Source organism: Strongylocentrotus purpuratus, unplaced genomic scaffold (assembly GCF_000002235.5).
Source record: "Strongylocentrotus purpuratus isolate Spur 01 unplaced genomic scaffold, Spur_5.0 spur5_scaffold_6, whole genome shotgun sequence".
In the NCBI taxonomy this organism is placed as follows: domain Eukaryota; kingdom Metazoa; phylum Echinodermata; class Echinoidea; order Camarodonta; family Strongylocentrotidae; genus Strongylocentrotus; species Strongylocentrotus purpuratus.
In genome coordinates, this window is record NW_022145612.1 from 41,004,863 (window position 1) to 41,022,301 (window position 17,439).

Sequence of the window (17,439 nt, forward strand, 5' to 3'; positions counted from 1 at the left end):
AATATATTTGTGTGTGTGTGATTTGTAAATTGTAAATATGATGAAAATGGAGGAAATATTTGTTATTTTATCAGTTAGAATAATAAAAAAAACTTTCTATGAAAAGTAGTGATTTCGAAATTCAAATCAGCCTTCTCCGGATGATGTGTATGATAAAAGATTTTCTCAAATATTTATTTTATATCTAGAATGTAGTACGGCATTCAAATCATTAAAATGATTACAAATAGATAGGAAATGTTTCTTATGAAACAGGGCCTGTTAATTTTGTCACCAAATTTGTGATTAATTTTCAAGAACTTGCACAAGATAAACTTTATGTAGTTATGTTCAATATTTGTGCTTTAATTAATGACCAGAAATATTTAAACTACCTAATGATATTTTCTCCTCTTGTGTTGACATCGAAATAGCTTAAGAATAGTATGGAGTACTAAGGATATAAAAGTGTATTACATGCAGCTTATCAGCTTTGAGATGCCTTTGATGACAGACTAAAAATGTGAAATTATTTGGACAGTCTCTTGCTGAAATATAAAGTATATTATGGTGTTTGAAACTGTCATAGAACATGTTTTGTTTCAATTTTATAATTGAACATTGCATTTTCTTGATAAATACATGGAAATATAACGCTTTATGGAGAAAAGTCAGACATTTTGAAAATCATTCTCTGCTTATAAGACATTCATGGATTTTACTTTACTTGTGTGTCTCGTATGAATATTCTATGGTTGTGATTATCACAATACTGTTGTGTAGTTCAGAATTTATTTCGCTATTTTGGTGTGAGTATAATATGTAATTATTCATGTAATCATTTTTTGTAATACATGTATAACACACTATCCTCAGTACATACTCAGTTTATACATAGCATAAATGGTTTATAAATGATAGCACTTTGTACATTGTATATCAGCTCTATCACCTTGAGGTCTTTAATATGTAGTGATAACCTGTATCTCTTTGGTATTCCCTGTTGGCCCTGATGGTCTGTATTGTCTCCAAGTAATATATCAGATCATATTAGACAACTCACTCCTAGATCCTACGATCGATCCGTCGATTGCAATCAAGTATGATTCATTTACCGGTATTGAGCTTTTCACTTGTATATTTCTTTTTTAAAAAGTGTCAAGTGGTTTCCAGTACTATCCAATAATTTTGAAGTAGCTGTGCACAGCAGTGGGCATAGAAGCTATTAAGTGCGCTTATACTGTGTTTGGGCCAATACTCTATTCCAGCTACATGCCTCGCAGTGCGTGTAGAGCTAATTGCGCTTACACCGTTTGCGGGAAGTAAAGTATAGCCTACAAGACTTGAGATTCATTTGCCATTGGTAGTTACATGGATCAGTATGGAAATGAATCCTATTTAAAATCAAATAACAAGGATCTAGGAGTTTAGTTGTATTAAACAATTGAAACGTGTCTTTATTCGTTCATTCTATGAGCTATCAGCTCTGGTTCAGGCTATTTGTGCACCTATTGCACTGAGCCTGATGGCTTTGTACGATAGATGCACACAGCCTGAACTCCTGCAGTTGCAGATAGATGATATAATGGACTAATTGGCATGCATCATTTGTTTTCTCTATCTCAGTGGTTGTGTTTTTCTGTTAATGTTTCACCTTACTGCTACTGCACATGGCATATTTGACTGAAACACATCTCTTTATTAATTTTAAAGAAACATTCCATGTTGTTCCATTATATTGCATATTAATAAGGATCGCCGATGTACAAAAGTCTTTAATGACCAATATGTCATATGTAATTGCGTGGGTACATGTATTCAAGACTTACGAACTTGCATCAAACTTAATTGATGACACATGACGAAGAGTGTTCATACTCAAGTAGTGGAAGATTCTTACCATCTTATGAGTATGATTTTTGTTTTCAACATAAACTTATGGAGAAACTTATGGTTGTGAATATTGATAAATTATAGGTTGAATTCTTTGTAGAAACTGATTTGTCCAATATTTGCATACATGAATGCATTTGCATGAATTGTGTATTGTCTCCAATATAACCATGTATTCACAGTTTTCAAGAAATTTGTAGAATTAATGGGCTATCAAGGAGTAACTGATATGGTTGAATGATGTACACTTATGTTTTAATTAACGATTTTAAGTTTTATAATGATAATAACATTAATTTGGCAGATTTGACCTTCTTTTTTTGTCAGGCGAATAAAAACGACTCTAGTTAGATAACAAAGCTTCTTTAAAAGTAACTTTAATGAAATGTAATTTCTGAAAATAAAATTATTTTCTATGTGTATATACTGTGAATATGTTCAGAACTCTGTAGATATATACGATTAGCTGATAATAAAGTGAATTGTGTCTTGTGTGAATATATTTAGTTTTCAGTTTGCTTCATTTTGAGTTTGAGTTTTATTTTTATTTTTATTGGAATTAAACTAAAAAACTAATTATGTTTGTACAGATCCTTATTTTTAAAGATCATGACATCACAACTACACCTAAAAGAGAGTGCTATCCTATCTCCTTTCACCTAAGGTCAACTGCGAATTTAACAAGGGGATTACGCTATAAGATGATTTGATTTTTCATGAATATTGCTCCAGATTATTTGTGAAATACGGTCAAGGCAGGGAAGGGGGGGGGGGGGCTGTGATGAAATGTCCGACCAAAGTGTTATAGATCAGAAAAATTACCCAATTACAAACCAACTCCTGATACAATATTTATCTGATTTTTGTTTTCATTCACTTATAATGCATATCAATACAAAATGAGTAAATTCTTCTTACTTCACTCCTTCCAACCTTTACTACAGTTTTTTTTTTAAATAGTTTAAGGGGGGGGGGGGGGTCACATGAAAAAGTTTTACTGGACTACAGAATAAGAAGCATATCTACCGTAAGGGGCGCTAAACGAGCGCGAGCGAGTAGCATATATTGGCACCAAGATTAACGGCGATATGAATATTCATTATTCCCTACGTCACAGACGTGCGGCGTGCGTACTCTGTCATATACACATGTATTCAGTACATGAGTACGTTCGTAAGCATTAGGTCATGTACATTGCTCCGGAATGAAGAGAATCATTATAAAGGACGAATTACTCCGTGAAGCCAAGTACAAGCAGGGAATTGAAAATAGCAAACGTTCCTCGGAGCGGCTATACACTCCCTAATCTAGCTAGTTTTGTAATGATAGTTTATTTAGGATAATGGACATTTAGTAGGCCTATTGTTTAGTTGTTAAATAACATCACTCAGTGTGATTTGATTCGAGATATATCTCATTAATAAAACAGTATAAAGGCTGTATGAGTCTCGAACGAACCATATCGCCACTAATCTTGGTGCCAACACCGTTAAACTATGCTCCAAATTTAGTAATACATTTTGTGTGCCCTATAATGACCCGGGGTTGGATTATTTAGGAGAACAGAAGATTAATATCGTTCAGTTGTTTCATAACATCTCTCAGTTTGATTTGCATGATTCGAGATATATTTCATTAATAAAACAGTATAAAGGCTCTATGAGTCTCCAAGAACGATCGCCACTAATCTTGGTGCCAACACCGTTAAACTATGCTCCAAATTTAGTACTACCTTTTTTGTGCCCTATATGCTAAAGACCCATGCAGGGTTGGATTCTTTAGGAGAATGGAAGATTGATATTGTTGTTTCATAACATCATTCAGTTTGATTTGATTCGAGATATATCTCATTAATAAAACAGTATAAAGGCTGTATGAGTCTCACACGAACGATCGCCACTAATCTTGGTGCCAACACCGTTAATCTATGCTCCAAATTTAGTAATACATTTTGTGTGCCCTATAATGACCCGGGTTTGGATTATTTAGGAGAACAGAAGATTGATATTGTTAAGTTGTTTCATAACATCACTCAGTTTGATTTGATTCGAGATATATTTCATTAATAAAACAGTATAAAGGCTCTATGAGTCTCCAAGAACGATCGCCACTAATCTTGGTGCCAACACCGTTAAACTATGCTCCAAATTTAGTATTACCTTTTTTGTGCCCTATATGCTAAAGACCCATGCAGGGTTGGATTCTTTAGGAGAATGGAAGATTGATATTGTTGTTTCATAACATCATTCAGTTTGATTTGATTCGAGATATATCTCATTAATAAAACAGTATAAAGGCTGTATGAGTCTCACACGAACGATCGCCACTAATCTTGGTGCCAACACCGTTAATCTATGCTCCAAATTTAGTAATACATTTTGTGTGCCCTATAATGACCCGGGTTTGGATTATTTAGGAGAACAGAAGATTGATATTGTTAAGTTGTTTCATAACATCACTCAGTTTGATTTGATTCGAGATATATTTCATTAATAAAACAGTATAAAGGCTCTATGAGTCTCCAAGAACGATCGCCACTAATCTTGGTGCCAACACCGTTAAACTATGCTCCAAATTTAGTATTACCTTTTTTGTGCCCTATATGCTAAAGACCCATGCAGGGTTGGATTCTTTAGGAGAATGGAAGATTGATATTGTTGTTTCATAACATCATTCAGTTTGATTTGATTCGAGATATATCTCATTAATAAAACAGTATAAAGGCTGTATGAGTCTCACACGAACGATCGCCACTAATCTTGGTGCCAACACCGTTAATCTATGCTCCAAATTTAGTAATACATTTTGTGTGCCCTATAATGACCCGGGTTTGGATTATTTAGGAGAACAGAAGATTGATATTGTTAAGTTGTTTCATAACATCACTCAGTTTGATTTGATTCGAGATATATCTCATTAATAAAACAGTATAAAGGCTGTATGAGTCTCGGACGAACCATCGCCACTAATCTTGGTGCCAACACCGTTAAACTATGCTCCAAATTTAGTAATACATGTTGTGTGCCCTATAAAGACCCGGGGTTGGATTATTTAGGAGAATGGAAGATTGATATTGTTAAGTTGTTTCATAACATCATTCACTTTGATTTGATTCGAGATCTATCTCATTAATAAAACAGTATAAAGGCTGTATGAGTCTCACACGAACGATCGCCACTAATCTTGGTGCCAACACCGTTAATCTATGCTCCAAATTTAGTAATACATTTTGTGTGCCCTATAATGACCGGGGTTGGATTATTTAGGAGAACAGAAGATTGATATTGTTAAGTTGTTTCATAACATCACTCAGTTTGATTTGATTCGAGATATATCTCATTAATAAAACAGTATAAAGGCTGTATGAGTCTCGGACGAACCATCGCCACTAATCTTGGTGCCAACACCGTTAAACCATGCTCCAAATTTAGTATAACATTTTGTGTGCCTTATAATGACCCGGGTTTGGATTATTTAGGAGAACAGAAGATTGATTTTGTTAAGTTGTTTCATAACATCACTCAGTTTGATTTGATTCGAGATATATCTCATTAATAAAACAGTATAAAGGCTGTATGAGTCTCGGACGAACCATCGCCACTAATCTTGGTGCCAACACCGTTAAACCATGCTCCAAATTTAGTAATACATTTTGTATGCCCTATAAAGACCCGGGGCTGGATTGTGTAGGAGAACGGATGATTGATATTGTAAAGTTGTTTCATAACATCACTCAGTTCGATTTAATTAGAGATATACCTCATTAATAAAATATATATATATATAAAAGCTGTAGTCTCAAACTAACTTACCTGTACACCATTAAACTTGGTGCCATCACCATTAAACCATGCTCCAAATTTAGTAATACGTTTTGTGTGTCTGCAAAGACCCGGGGTTGGATTATTTAGGAGAACGGAAGATTCCTATATTGTTAAGTTGCCCCCCCCCCCCCGCAAAAATAAAGAGAGAGAGAGAGAGAGAGAGAGAGAGAGAGAGAAAAGGAAAAGAAGGACAGGGAAAGAGGAGAGAAAGGGAAAGAAAGAAGAGGAAGAAGACAAGAAAAGGGGGAAGAAGGAGATTGGGGGGGACCGAAATGGCCTTGCCTTCCAGACTGTTGCCTCCCCGCCCCCCCCCCCCCCCAATCAAAACAAAATATGAGCGAAGGAAGGAAAGGGAAGGGAAGAAAGGAAAAGAGGAGATAAAGGGAAGGGAAATAAAAGAGGAAGAAGAAAAGAAAAGAAGGAGGATATCAGTTTTCCTGCCAATAAGTTGTGGTTCGGGGGGTGGGGTATTTCTAATTCCATAACGGTGACTTACAAATGTTGCTAAAATGACATCATTTTCCGAGATTGTTCCTCACTTTTTATTAAATTATACTTTTTTTATGCGTTTGTTGGAAAATGACATATTCCGAAATTTACAGTCAGGCAAGAAAAATATGCTTATTGAGATGCCTACATGTCGGGGCCCGCGGAACGGTCGGGATCGGGAGCCTCGAGCTCCCTCGCCCTCCCCCTCTTTTTTGAAAAAGTATATTAAAGAGAGCAAGAAATAAAGAATAGTGAACTGCCAGTGTCACAGAAAAAAATGAGGTATCAAAATATGCTCATCTGACCGTGATTAAATGCCTAAACCCCCCCGAACTTTCGGGGTCTCTACCCTCTGGATTCCACCTAGGGCCCAAAGGTCGGCCCTTAAATGCTCATCTGACGGTAATTTAATGCCTAAAACCCCTGGAATTCTTGGGGCTTCGCCCCCTTTACCCCAAGCCAAATAGTGTCCTGCAAATGTCACAAAATAATAAGGTATCAAACATTGCTAACCTGACCGTAATAAAACGCCTAAAACCCCTGAGCCTCTGGGGGCTCTGCCCCTGAACCAAACCAAGGGCCCTAAGGCGGGCCCCTGAATGCTTATCTGACGGTAATTAAACACCTTAAACCCCTGAGCTTCCGAGGGCTCTGCCCCTAGACCCAACCAAGGGCCTTAAGGCGGGCCCCTTGATACTCATTTAATTTAATGCCTAAAACCCTTGAGCTTCCGGGGGCCTCGCCCCCTGAACTCCACGACAATTGGTGATCTGCCAGTGTCACAATAAGTCCCCCCCCCCCCCAAAGAAAAAAGAGAGGAGAAAAGGGAAGAGGTCATACTCGCCCCTCCCTGCATCCCCCCCCCCCCCCCAGGGAACGCGCTCTGTAAGTGATTCGCACGCATCGCGTGCTCCGACCCCCCTAAAATAAAATCCTAGCTACGCGCTTGCCTGACCGTAATTAAACGCCTAAAACCCTGAGCTTCCGGGGGCTCCGCCCCCTGGACCCCACGCAATTAGTGACCCTGCCAGTGTCACAAATAAGGTATAAAAATATGCTCATTTGACCGTAATTTAATGCCTTAAACCCCTGAGCCTCCGGGTGTCCCCCTGAATGCTTATCTGACCGTTATAAAATGACTCAAATCCCTGAGTTTCATGGGGCTCAGCAAGTAAGTTTTGAAAAAGAACAAAAACGAGTAATCCAATTGTATCGGCAATTGTGGTATTGCGAATGTCATCAAATATGTTTTTTCCTTTTAACACAATAATTGTTTTGCAACTCAATTTAGGCCTGACTAAATATATACTTTTTCGTGAGGCCACAGACAAGTTATTTTATCATATAACTGATTAACATTTGAAGTTTTCCTACACTAGTGCCTGGCCGCAGTGGCGGATCCAGGGGGCCCGGGCGCCCTCCCCTGGGGAAAAAAGAAGGAAAAAAAAGAAGGGAAACAAAAAAGAAGGAAAAAAAAGGAGGAAAAAAAAAGAAGGGAAAAAAAGAAGGAAAAAAAAAAGGGAAAAAAAAGGAGGACAAAAAAAGAAAGAGAAAGAGAAAAGGAAAAGAAGGGAAAGAGGAGAGAAAGGGAAAGAAAGAAGAGGAAGAAGAAAAGAAAAGGGGGAAGAAGTGATCGGGGGGGGCGAAAGAGCCTCGCCTCCCCCTTCCCCCCCCCCCCCCCCAATCAAAAAAATAAGAGAGAAGGAAGGAAATAGAAAGAAGGGGGTATCAGTTGCAATTTTTCCGCCAACAAGTTGTGGATCGGGGCGGGGATGGGCAAAATGCCCTTGCCTCCCCTGCCCCGCTAAAAAAAAGAGAGAAAGAAGGAAAAGGAAAAAAGGAGAGCTAAAAGGGACCGAAAAAAGCTGAAAAGAAGGGGAAATAGATCATTTGCAGTTAATCCCGCCAACAACATGTGGAGAAGGGTGGGGGCCGAAATGACCTTACCTCCCCCTCGCCCCCCCCCCCCCCATCAAATCTTACAGAAAGAGAAGGAAGGGAATGGAAAGGGAAAGAAGAGAGAAAGGGAAAGAAGAGAGAAAGGGAAAGAAAAAAAGAGAAATAAGAAAGGTAAGGGAGATCAGTTGCGATTTTTCCGCCAACAAAGAGTAGATCGGGGGGGGGGGGGGAACTGGCGTATTGATCGAGGAGGGGGCTCGGGGGAAATAAAATTTAAACGTGGTTTATTTCTGGGGGGAACTGGCGTATTGATCGAGGAGGGGGCTCGGGGGAAATAAAATTTAAACGTGGTTTACTTCTAATTCCATAACGGTGGTTTACAAATAATGCTGAAATGACATAATTTTCCGAGATTTGTCCTCATTCTTCAGTAAATTATACTTTTGTATGCGTTTGTAAATTAACAGCCAGGCAAGAAATATGCTTCTTGAGATGCCTACATGTCAGGGCCCGCTGAACGGCGGGGATCGGGAGCCTCCAGCTCCCCCCCCCCCCAATTTTTTTTTTGGAAAAGCATTTTAAAGAGAAATAGAAAGAAAGAGAGCAAGAAAGAAAAAATAGTTAACTACCAGTGTCACAACAAAATAAGGTATAAAAAAATTGCTCATCTGACCGTAATTAGACGCCTAAAACCCCTGAGCTTCCGGGGGCTCTGTCCCCGGGACCCAACCAAGGGCACTTGGGCAGGCCCCTTGCCTACTCATCTGACCAAAATTTAGTGCCTAAAACCCTTGATCTTCTGGGGGCTCCGCCCGCTGGACCTCACGCCAATCAGTGTCCTGCCAGTGTCACAAATAAAGTATAAAAATATGTCCATCTGACCGTAATCAAATGCCTAAACCCCCGAGCTTCCGGGGGCTCTGCCCCTAGACCCTACTGGATGCTAATCTGACGGCAATGTAATGCCTAAAACCCTTGATCTTCTGGGGGCTCCGCCCGCTGGACCTCACGCCAATCAGTGTCCTGCCAGTGTCACAAATAAAGTATAAAAATATGTCCATCTGACCGTAATCAAATGCCTAAACCCCCGAGCTTCCGGGGGCTCTGCCCCCTAGACCCTACTGGATGCTAATCTGACGGCAATGTAATGCCTAAAACCCCTGAGCTTCTTGGGGCTCCGCTCGCTGGACCTCACGCAAATCAGTGTCCTGCCAGTTTCACAAATAAGGTATAAAAATTATGTTCATCTGACCGTAATCAAATGCCTGAAACCCCTGAGATTCAGGGGTTTCCGCACCCTCGACCCCACCAGGGGCCCTGAGGCGGGCCCCTGAATACTTATCTGACCGTAATTTGCCTTCAACCCATGAGTTTCCGGGGGCGGACAAGGTATCAAAATCGTCTTGTTTCTCTAATAATTGAATTAAATGTCAAAGATTCCGCGCTTGGCGCAGAAGGTGTGGATTAAGAGTCGGGAACGGTACAACAAATCGTCTTCTTTCTCTAAAGATTTAATGAAACGTAAAAGCTTCCGCGCTTCGCGCGCGCGGATAGGAGGGGGGGGGGAACTGAATTCAGACGAGGATTAAGAGTCGAAAACGGTACAACGAATCGTCTTCTTTCTCTAATGATTTAATGAAATGTACAAGCTTCCGCGCTTCGCGCGGGAGGGGGGGGGGGGGGGACTGAAAACAATCGAGGATTAAGAGTCGAAAACTGTAATCAGAAGAGCAGGCGCGTACGGAGGGGGGGGGGGGATTTGGGGTTGAACCTCCCCCTGTTCGGTTTTTTGTTATGTGTGTATCTTGGAGCAACCCCCCCCCCCTTTTTAATTTTTTTTTAAATTATGCCAATGGCTGTCCTCAAAAAGGTGACCTCAACACCCCCCCCCCCCTACGGAACAAAATGTCAAATTTTCAAATTTCGAGACCCCCAAAAAAGTGTCCTCTTACCCCTCCCCCCCCCCCCCCGCTTCCTCTTTTTTGTTCCCTTTTAGCTCTCCTCTTTCCCTTCCCCTTTTCCCCTTCTTTTTTGGCGGTGGGGGAGGGGGGGGGGGGGAAGAGGCAAGGGCCTTTTGCCCCCCCCCCCCGGATCCACAACTTGTTGGCGGAAAAAATAGTAACTGATATTCCTCTTCTTTTCTTATCTTCTTCCTCTTTTTTTTTCCTTTCCGTTATCTCCTCTTTTCCTTTTTGCTTTCCCTTTCCTTCTTCTCTCTTTTTGTTTTGCTGGGAGGGGGAAGTGGAAGCAACATCATGGGAGGCAAGGCCCATTTCGGCCCCCCTCCCCCTGATCTCTTTCTTCCCCTCCCCCTTTTTCTTTTCTTTTTCCTCTTCTTTCTTTTCCTTTCTCTCCTCTTTCCCTTTCACATCTTTTTCTCTCTCTCTCTCTCTCTCTCTCTCTCTCTCTCTCTCTCTCTCTCTCTCTCTTTCTCTCTTTATTTTCTTCTCTTTAGAGACTTTTACACCATTATTAAGAGACATAATGCGCAATCAAATCAAACTGAGTGATGTTATCGAACAACTTCTCAATATCAATCTTCCATTCTCTTAAATGATCCTGGGAAGCCTCGGTCTTTATAGACACACAAAATGTATAACCAAATTTGGAGCATAGTTTAATGGTGTTGGCACAAAGTTTAGTGGCGATGGTTCGTTTGAGACTTGTACAGCGTTTATACTGTTTTATTAATGAGAAAGATCTCGAATCAAATCAAACTGAGTGATGTTATGGAACAACTTTACAATATCAATCATCCGTTCTCCTACACAATCCAGCCCCGGGTCTTTATAGGGCATACAAAATGTATTACTAAATTTGGAGCATGGTTTAACGGTGTTGGCACCAAGATTAGTGGCGATGGTTCGTCCGAGACTCATACAGCCTTTATACTGTTTTATTAATGAGATATATCTCGAATCAAATCAAACTGAGTGATGTTATGAAACAACTTAACAATATCAATCTTCTGTTCTCCTAAATAATCCAAACCCGGGTCTTTATAGGGCACACAAAATGTTATACTAAATTTGGAGCATGGTTTAACGGTGTTGGCACCAAGATTAGTGGCGATCGTTCTTGGAGACTCATAGAGCCTTTATACTGTTTTATTAATGAGATATATCTCGAATCAAATCAAACTGAGTGATGTTATGAAACAACAATATCAATCTTCCATTCTCCTAAAGAATCCAACCCTGCATGGGTCTTTAGCATATAGGGCACAAAAAAGGTAGTACTAAATTTGGAGCATAGTTTAACGGTGTTGGTACCAAGATTAGTGGCGATCGTTCTTGGAGACTCATAGAGCCTTTATACTGTTTTATTAATGAAATATATCTCGAATCAAATCAAACTGAGAGATGTTATGAAACAACTTAACAATATCAATCTTCTGTTCTCCTAAATAATCCAACCCCGGGTCATTATAGGGCACACAAAATGTATTACTAAATTTGGAGCATAGATTAACGGTGTTGGCACCAAGATTAGTGGCGATGGTTCGTCCGAGACTCATACAGCCTTTATACTGTTTTATTAATGAGATATGTCTCGAATCAAATCAAACTGAGTGATGTTATGAAACATCTTAACAATATCAATCTTCCATTCTCCTAAATAATCCAACCCCGGGTCATTATAGGGCACACAACATGTATTACTAAATTTGGAGCATAGTTTAACGGTGTTGGCACCAAGATTAGTGGCGATGGTTCGTTCGAGACTCATACAGCCTTTATACTGTTTTATTAATGAGATATATCTCGAATCAAATCAAACTGAGCGATGTTATGAAACAACTTAACAATATCAATCTTCTGTTCTCCTAAATAATCCAACCCCGGGTCATTATAGGGCACACAAAATGTATTACTAAATTTGGAGCACAGATTAACGGTGTTGGCACCAAGATTAGTGGCGATCGTTCGTTCGAGACTCATACAGCCTTTATACTGTTTTATTAATGAAATATCTCTCGAATCAAATCAAACTGAGAGATGTTATGAAACAACTTAACAATATCAATCTTCTGTTCTCCTAAATAATCCAACCCCGGGTCATTATAGGGCACACAAAATGTATTACTAAATTTGGAGCATAGATTAACGGTGTTGGCACCAAGATTAGTGGCGATGGTTGGTCCGAGACTCATACAGCCTTTATACTGTTTTATTAATGAGATATATCTCGAATCAAATCAAACTGAGTGATTTTATTGAACAACTAAACAGTAGGCCTACTAAATGTCCATTTTCCTATAAACTGTCATTACAAAACTAGCTAGATTAGGGATTGTATAGCCGCTCCGAGGAACGTTTGCTATTTCAATTCCCTGCTTGTACTTGGCTTCACGGAGTAATTCGTCCTTTATAATGATTCTCTTCATTCCGGAGCAATGTATGTAGTAATGCTTGCGAACGTACTCTTGTACTAGTACAGTACATGTACCTGTGTATAAGACAGATCCATAGACAGAGTACGCACGCCGCACGTCTGTGACGTAGGGAATAATGAATATTCATATCGCCGTTAATCTTGGTGCCAATATATGCTACCGCGAGCGATCAATCACATTCATTTGCAACTGTTCGAGCCCGATATGCGATCCCACCTATACATTTTTATGTTGGTTATTGCTACATCGTTTTATTGGCGAGACATTTCCAATTTCACCTCTACTTATCTAGAACACAAAAGCTCATCAAAATGCCACTAGGACCAAAAACATACTGTTCTTCATGCAAGACATCGGTCACATGTATGTGGAGGAAAAAGAAATCAGGCTCTGTAGTCTGTAACGGGTGTTATTTAAAGAATAATAGCGACGATTCTCAGAACAATTCTGGTCATGCTGGTGGCAGTGGCAACAACAATGGAAACGGAAAATCGAGTGGAAATGGATCAGGAGGAGGGAAAAGTCAAGCAGGGAGAAAGACAGGAAGGACAGCCAAGAGGATACGATATAGGCAGATTGTCAATGCAGCAAAATCGCAATCAACTAAAGGGAAGAATCGGCGAATTATATTTAAGAAAAATGTAAGTGACAAAGAGAATAAAATAAAAATACCACGTCGGTTCAGAACTTCATATTCAGAAGTTCGGGCAAACTGATGATCATGATAAATATGAATGAGTCTGAGTGTGACGAGTGACGAGGCATGCATAGTACTTAATGCATAGACCTACCTGAAAGTTTCAAAATTAGTTTGATGTGTTGAAAATAGATGCGAGTGTTCGGTCCTAGAGAATGTGTAGAATTAGAATTGTGCTGGTTGTGTTGTTGTAGACCAAATTTTCTGTCTCTTTCGTTCGTTAGCCTCTGATTTGGGTAGGGTTGGAGAGGAGCCGACCCTACCCAAATCAGAGGCTAACAAACGAAAAAGACAGAAAATTTGGTCTAGTTGTTTTGTAAAACTCAAACTGTTGTTAGCTGACTGAGTGACTGACGCCATAACGATTCTGGTAAATTATTTTTTGATTCTGTTTCCCATGCAGCCTCTGAAGAGTCCAGCAACGGTGTCCACAATTGTGACCTCAGGCAGTGTTTTCCACCAGGTGGGTGATTTAACTTTATTTTTTATTCTAGACCTATATGTAAATATGTATAGTAAATTTGTTTCTTCTTTCAGAATTACAATTGTTCAGTAAATAAAGCTTTCCCTTTCTCCCAAGGATTTTATGTTTAAAAAGTTTTACCAATTATGTTAATCAAAATGTTTCTTTTTATTCCATGTAGGGTACTTACTTCCAAGTTGGTGACATTGTATCCCTGCTCGATGTAGAAGGAGGCATATACTATGCTCAACTGCGAGGATTCATGCAAGATCAGTACGCCCAGAAAAGTGCTATCATCACTTGGCTCCTTCCAACACAGGCTACTAACAAGAACAAGTTTGATCCAGCCACATATATTCTAGGTAATGGTAGATCTTGATCTCTTTGTATACAATGTTCTTGTTTTTGTTGCAACTGTTGTTTATTCTGGAGTAGCTGCATAGATACATCTTAAGATATATCTAACCATTTTTTATTCATTTTATATCATTCTTGATGACAGGACCTGAGGAAGAGCTACCTCGCTCATTAGAGTTTATGGAGTTTGTATGCCACGCCCCATCAGACTACTACCGCCTTGTCAAGAGTCCGTACCCTGTAGTACCCGTACGAGGGGAACGAGGATTCGTATGGTCCAGTGTGCTTCCTAGCAGCAAACCCTCAACAACAAATGTCTTCGGCGAGACGTGACAAAGCTTTCAGTATTATCTTGATTGAACAGACATTTCTGTGAACTCTTTGAAACTGGCTGACAGAACTTGTGAGACCTTAAGATATCATATTGTGATGTACTTATCAGTGATGTTCTTATCAGTGATTTTCTTATCAGTGATGGAAATTGGAATCTTTGACACAGATGACATGATTGGACCATATTAGTGCTCTAAACCATATGAATGTGATTGTTATGGTAAGAATGTGTTGGATGGTGAGTGCCAACAGTGAAAAATGATACATATGAGTGGAAAGTGATGTAGCTCTGAGGAAACTACAATGAAATGTATAAAAAATACCTAAGAGGAAATCTCTCTCCTTCATACCGTGTATAAATGCTCCTGTGAAATAATGGAACCTTTTTTGAACACCTATGTAAATGGCGAAAATAGAGTGGCACAGAACATTGTGAATGCTCAGGTCGGATTAATAGGGTGGTTTCACAATTAACAGCTCCCCCACCAGCAAAATGCTGCGACAGGCCAAGTTTTCAGCTCGTTGGTCAACATCTTTCATCCAGTACAGCATAGCAAAAAGCTAGCCACTGATCGACATGACCCAAGCGGTCCAAACTGTAAATTCATTCATTGAGATTGATTGTTCTGATATCAGCACACATGTTTATTTTGAATGAGGATGTCGATTCCCATCCCTAGGTTGATTCTGACCTAAATTCGGGCTGATGTTGGACTAAAATCAATAAAAATTGTATTTTACAAATTTTTGGCCTAAAAGTGTCTGAATTGACCATATTGTTGTTGATGAGGGTCAATTTGACCAATTTTTCTAGCATTGTGGTGTATGTTTACATAAAAGTAGGCCCATCAAATCTCTTTTGCTGATTACAATGGTTGGAAAAATTAGCCCTGAACCAAAGTGACCATCAAAAAAAAGAAGCCAAAATGATAAAAATGTCATGAGTAGGGAAAGACAAAATTAAACGGCAAAATTGTTTTGCTAGATGGTGCTGTGAATTGTGAATCCACTGTATTGTTCCATTCTTTGTTGACCTATCGTATACCCTGAATCTAAATCTCAACAATACTCTTATCCTTATGGATACACAGTATAGACTTTATAAAACAGTCTGTGAGCAGTTTGTACTTCTTTTTGCTCACCTCCTGTGTAAATTTTGAATATACAGTGTATAAGAACCGTTGGCTCTCTTTATGCCCATGCCATGCTGGACTCCTTCCTGACTAAAATAGTCAAAATGAGCCTAAAAAATAATAGATACATGTATCATTCAATCACATACCTCAGGCATTACTAATGATTATAGAATGACATACCAATTGTACTGGTAAGTCAAGTTTAGGTCATTGTTTAAAAACATTGCTTTCTCCAGATAAATAAAATGCATGGGTATGTTGCTTGCTGAGAAGAAGGGTTGATGCTACTTTGTGCTTACTGATGTCTTGTCTTGAGCTTTTTTCCCTTTCTTTTAGGTGTGTATGGATGATTGCTTTCAAACTTGGCATGAACTGTCAAAAGATGGTATCCAATAATTCTTCATCTAAAACACACACTGTGAGGTACAGGCAAGATATTAAGTGCCATTAGACTTGTTACATTTTTCGCCTGTAAATCTGAAATGAATCTTGCTTGTGAAAAGTGTATGTGAATAATTCATTGCCTGTTTCTAAGGAATTGCTAGTTTTATAATGCCTAGATTTAGAAGTATTATCTCTATGCAATGAGAGGATATAAGTATGAACAAATAAAAGTAGAAAAACAGCTTGACCATTATTTATATCTTGTTGGCAAATTCAATGATATATATGCTTCTTTGTTAAATTTGATATGAGCAAAATATTCCCCGGTACCGAATAACAAATTATTGCATTATCTTTCCCTGAATGTAACACAAGTTATTTTATTTATATAAAATAAAGGCTACAGCCGTGAGTCGTTACTTTGTTGCACAAACTTCAGACATGCTTTTGAGGATTTTATTAGCATCATATATCTGGAAAGCATGTATGAAATTGTATACACTCACTGTTAAACTTTCTTTACTATCATATATCTTTAAATGATACCTGATAATAAAATGCTTCTTGGAATTTGACTGTAATTCTGTAAACAGTAAATTTATACCACGGAAAGAAACTTGTCAAAGGATTTTCGCAAATGTACTGTAAATTTGTCAGATTTCAGACACACAAGTAGGTAGAATGTTCAACTGCGTTTTTTTCTTCTTCACAAAGCTGAAAGAAATATAAATACAATATGCCTGTCATTATCAAACTTATTATTTTTGAAAGTATAATGAATTTTGTCTGGTTCTTCTTTCAGGAGATTGAATATATATTCGTTTATTTAAATTGTTTAAATATATTTGTGTCTTACACCCAGTAAATAAGATCGATTGATCGATCTGTAATTGAAAACAAGTCAGAAAAAATCTTGGAACCAGCAGGAAATATATATTCCTTGTTTTAGAATCATCTCATCCTCGTCTATGACTCTGGACAATATGTTCTGATATCCCCCTAGAGACCAGTCAATATTCTAAATGTAACAAATTTTTAGCGTGTACCGGTAATGGTCAGGATAGTACTTTTAGAAGCGAGAAAGGTGAGAGGGAGACAAGATTAGAGAGAGATGACGAGAGACAAAAGAGAGGAGAGAGGGTTGAAGATAGAGGAAGAGAAAAGTGAGAGGTAGAAAATGAGAGTCAGAGAGGCATTTTAGAGAGTGAGAAAGGGTGAAAATGAACAGGGTCATTAACATCCGACCTATACTGGTGTAGATTTTTGCAAAGAAAGTGTACAAAAACTTTGCTGTGAATGATACCACCCCCCCCCCCCCCCTTTGGAAGCAAGTTTGTATCTGTTTGGTAAATAATGTTCAAGACAATTATAGAAACGAATTTGTCCTCCCAAATCCATTAATTTCTTTCTAAGAATAAAAATATATACATAGGTCTATAATTGATTGGAGAGCAAGATCGATATCCATACATCTGTCAAGTGCTATGAAGTATTGCTCTTATAGAAATAAGAATAAAAGAAATTCAAAGCAAATCGTAGAGACCTTGAATTCTCTTATTTCATGAATCATAAGTTTTGATCATGAAAAA

General features: G+C 38.7%; 1 protein-coding gene across 1 annotated transcript; it reads left to right on the plus strand.

Moving 5' to 3' along the window:
• The first annotated feature begins 12,685 nt into the window (after positions 1 to 12,685).
• LOC591657 (GATA zinc finger domain-containing protein 1) lies at positions 12,686 to 16,661 on the plus strand. Its single transcript, XM_791210.3, has 4 exons — positions 12,686 to 13,121; positions 13,581 to 13,640; positions 13,822 to 14,002; positions 14,143 to 16,661. Exons 1-4 carry the CDS (start codon positions 12,792 to 12,794, stop codon positions 14,328 to 14,330), a joined length of 759 nt encoding a protein of 252 aa, XP_796303.2. The 5' UTR covers positions 12,686 to 12,791; the 3' UTR covers positions 14,331 to 16,661.
• Positions 16,662 to 17,439: the final 778 nt, after the last annotated feature.

Bases quoted from the DNA above. Each gene is read 5' to 3' on its own strand.
- LOC591657 (XM_791210.3), top strand. From the start codon at position 12,792: ATGCCACTAGGACCAAAAACATACTGTTCTTCATGCAAGACATCGGTC. The intron at 13,122-13,580 runs GTAAGTGACAAA...TTTCCCATGCAG, and splicing joins GAATTATATTTAAGAAAAAT to CCTCTGAAGAGTCCAGCAAC. The intron at 13,641-13,821 runs GTGGGTGATTTA...TATTCCATGTAG, and splicing joins CAGGCAGTGTTTTCCACCAG to GGTACTTACTTCCAAGTTGG.